A 4413-nucleotide genomic window follows, 5' to 3' on the forward strand; every position below is an offset into this window, starting at 1 on the left:
AGAAAGAAAATTTGGAAGGAAAACTATACATACCCTAAATGACACTTTTGTATCTCCAGGATTCCTATCTCCACAGAGAACGTGGATATGACTGAGGATAATTACTCCTTGACAACTGAATTTATTCTCATAGGATTTACAGATCACCCAAAGTTGAAGACCATTCTGTTTGTGGTGTTTCTCACTATCTATCTGGTGACCATGGTGGGGAATCTGGGCCTGGTGGCATTGATCCTTATGGAGCGTCGCCTTCACACACCCATGTACATCTTTCTGGGCAACCTGGCTCTAATGGATTCCTGTTGTGCCTGTGCCATTACTCCCAAGATGTTAGAGAATTTCTTTTCGAAGGACAGAATGATTTCCCTCTATGAATGCATGGCACAATTTTATTTTCTCTGTCTTGCTGAAACTACAGATTGCTTTCTCCTGGCAGCAATGGCCTATGACCGCTATGTGGCCATCTGCAGCCCACTGCAGTACCACACCCTGATGTCAAAGAAGCTCTGCCTTCAGATGACTGCAGTGGCCTACATACCCGGAAATCTCCATCCCGTAATTTATATTGGGCTTCTCTTTCGGTTAACTTTCTGTAGGTCTCATCAGATTAATCACTTTTTTTGTGATGTTCTTCCATTATTCAAACTCTCCTGTGTTGACCCTTATATCAATGAATTGTTGATATTTATATTTTCAGGCTCAGTTCTAGTGTTCTCTATTATTGTAGTCATAATCTCTTATCTCTGCATCCTTTTCATGATTTTCAAAATGAAATCCAAAGAGGGAAGAGGCAAAGCCTTATCTACTTGTGCATCTCACTTTCTCTCTGTCTCAATGTTCTATGGTTCTCTTCTCTTTGTGTACGTTCGACCAAATTCAGTTAAAGAAGAGGATAAAGATATATCTGTTGCTATTTTTTATACTCTAGTAATCCCTTTATTAAACCCTTTTATTTATAGTCTACGAAATAAGGAAGTAATAAATGCTATGAAAAAAAACATAAGGAAAAATTTTTGACACTTAAAAGAAATATCCTCCCTTGTGGAAAATTAAATTTGAGAAAATTATTTTTTTTGAATGACAGAGTTGAGAAAGTAGAAAACGACCACTTTGTGCATAAAATATTCAATTACTAAAACATGACAGTATAGGAGTCAAATAAAGAAGTTCAGTAAGGAGACATTCTGTTACAAAGTATTTCAAAATCTAAGCTTCTAGTTCCCAGCAAGAATGAACTAAATCATTATTCTTGAGCTCACAAACTGTGTCACAATAAAATTAGCTAAAGTAGTAACTAATTCTTTCAAAGTGTAGTGAGTTACAATTTTCAACAAAAACTAGGAGTACAAGTCATTATATGTAAAGATCACTTCCATTTATTAATGTTGACAAATAATTTTGGAATTCCAAACCATAATCTGACAAACTCTGACACCTTCCAAATTATCAATAATTAATCCCTTCTTAATGTCATGTGTCACAAGTAAATTGTATATATTTGATTCTTAATCTTCTTTGAGTTGATTCAGGAGAATACATTTTACTATCAATTCACTCAGAATGTCTACGGTAAAAAGAAAATTTTTATCCTTAAAAGTAAAAAATTTATTATATATAATTTATAATTTAAAATATCAAAAACAAGAAAAGAATACTAACAAAAATGTATTAAAAAACTATTTTCATCTTTCTCTACTGGTGATTTATCAATCTGTAGATGAAGTACATGGTATTTACACTGAAATTCATATGGACTTTGAAATTTTCACGTGTTATGACTAGGTACCCATCCTAAATGGACGGTAATCCTGAACACATTAAACTAAATGAAAGGTTTTTTCACTGATATTACTTGTTTATTACTGGAAATCCTCAGAACTGCATGTAAACTACTGCTCTACTCTCAGCATTAACAAAAGGCTCTGAGATGCTGTAAAGCATCAGTGAGGCACAAAACAGCAAAAATTCTAAATACCTAAACAAAAATATTTATCGATCACTTATATTTGCAAATAGGAAAGGAAAGAATAATTTACTGAGAACACGTGACCTGGTAGGCACAAAGAAGACCCTTCCTATAGATTACCTAACAACTGGTTATACATAATTCTTCATGCTTTTTCTCAGTAAAAATCTCATAACTTTGGACATTGAGATGCCTGCTAAAGTTCATCCAGGTACTCATATTGAGCTACATTTTGTATTAATGCTGCTTGACAGTTTCAAAGATGGAGATCCTTGTAGCCTGGGGTACTTAGTCCTTATGCAGAATAAGACGTAAGATGTGCCTTAAAACTGATCTTTTAGAAATGATGTCTGGAAGCAAAAAGAAATGAGTATGACCACAGTCAATGTTTATGGAAATAATATGGCACTGGGAACAGGGGTGAAACAGGTGAACCATGGACAGAGTCAGAAAGCTGCCACAACTATTGTTATGAGCTGTTGTTGAATATGGGAAATGAGAGGGAAAGCCCATTAGGTTACTGAGAATCTTAAATGCCACCTAAGGAATCTGAATGTATCTCAGAGACATCAGACACCAAATTCTTCCTAGACCTGGGTAATTGCATTTTTCAGAAAACTAATTTGTTAATTGATTCGTTGAAAGTGGAAGCAATGAGGCTAACTTCAAGAATTCATATCTTAGATGTTGAGACTGAAACTGGAGGATAAAAGGAGAGGAGTGCACTGATATAAGCAACATTTTAAAGAAAAAATGGTAACTACTGAATAATAAAATGAAGATCTTCCTGTGAATACCAACCTAATCATGACTGATACTAATACTTTAAAAGGGACCTGACACATTGAACCATTCGCTAACCATTTCCTTTAATATATTTTGAAATAATTAAGTTAATCTATAATAGGTTTTTATTTTTTTTGCACAAGTCCATAAATAATTTTTAATTTCTTAGTTTTCATTTCTAACTGTACATATTGTGAGATATAACTCACAGAAACAAGGCTCTAGAGTTTCCTAAACACTTTTTTTTATTGGAGTTCAATTTGCCAATATATAGCATAACACCCAGAGCTTATCCCTCCATTGCCCCCCTAAGCACCCATCACCCAGTCACCCCAACCCCCCGCCCACCTCCCCTACCAATACCCCTTGTTCACTTCCTAGAGTTAGGTGTCTCTGATCCTAAACACATATGAATGTCATGCTGTACGGACATGAAATCTGGCACAGTCTACTTCCATCTGGCCGTCAAGAGAGAATCCAGCCTGGAGATGAAGTCAACACACAAGGAGGGCATAGCTGAGGGAATCACAGAGAAACAGACCCAGCGTCACTGTAATCAACCAGCCTTTCTGGTTCCAGAATCCAATAGATCTTCTTACTGCTAAGCTTGTGTGGAAAAAATGCTTTTATTGCAACTGAATAAATATTATCTGATTCATGTCTCTTGCCTCATGTCTCACTTTATATTTTAATTTAAATTAATTCTCAGACACCCTTTTAGCTTACACATAGTGTTTCATCAGTATCCATTTATTCACACATATATTACATTTTTAACTTTTATTTCTGTATTTTAGTTTCCTATACCCCACTGAGAAAAATGGAGAACAAAGAGGTTTCATAATTAGTCCATATTATTATTAAGGTGGAACACAGGGATAAAATCTAGACATCAAATCCAAAGTTCATGTTTTTACACGCTAAACGATATGAAATGCAACATAGCGAAATAAAGTAGCAAGAGAGGAAACCTTTCAGGAAACCAAGCTTAAAGAGGGCAGAGAGAGGGTAGAGTCAAGAAAAATGTGAATCAATGATCTTAGCCTCCAGATTTACTTTGAAAACTTTCAAAACTACAAAAACGTTGAGAGAATGTCGATGACTTTTTTTAAACCAAGATTATTAAGTATTAACATTTCAGCACATTGACCCAGTTATCCACCTGCAAATGTGTGTATGTATATATATATGTATATATATATATACACACATATATAGTATTTATTTATTTATTTATTTATTTATTTATTTATTTATTTATTTATTTTCTTTGATCCGTGTATGTGTATGTGTATATTCATATATGATGAGATAATGACAGTTTCCTCATAAATTCTTCAACATATATCTTTAAAGAACACAGAAATTTCCAACATGGTCATATCTTTTTTTAAAGATTTATCTATTGATTTGAGAGAGACAGGGAGCAAGCACAAGTGAGTGGGAGTGGTAAATGGGGAAGAGCAGAGGGGAAGAAGCTCCCCATTGAGCAGGGAGTCTGAGGCATGTGGGGCTTGATCCAGGACCCAAAGTTTATGACCTGAGCTGAAGGCAGATGTTTAACCAACTGAGCTACCCAGGCAGCCTCTCAATTAATTATCATCCTAAAGGACTTTAACATCATCTATTATGGTGTTCATATTAAAATTTTTCCCAATTTT

At 34.7% G+C, this 4413-nt stretch overlaps 1 protein-coding gene across 1 annotated transcript; it reads left to right on the forward strand.

Moving 5' to 3' along the window:
* The first annotated feature begins 87 nt into the window (after nt 1-87).
* Nucleotides 88-1017, forward strand: LOC119877821 (olfactory receptor 5K3-like). The gene has a single exon (XM_038582476.1). It carries the CDS (start codon nt 88-90, stop codon nt 1015-1017), a length of 930 nt encoding a protein of 309 aa, XP_038438404.1.
* The last annotated feature ends 3396 nt before the right edge of the window (nt 1018-4413 follow it).

Source organism: Canis lupus, chromosome 33 (genome assembly GCF_011100685.1).
Source record: "Canis lupus familiaris isolate Mischka breed German Shepherd chromosome 33, alternate assembly UU_Cfam_GSD_1.0, whole genome shotgun sequence".
NCBI classification, from domain to species: domain Eukaryota; kingdom Metazoa; phylum Chordata; class Mammalia; order Carnivora; family Canidae; genus Canis; species Canis lupus.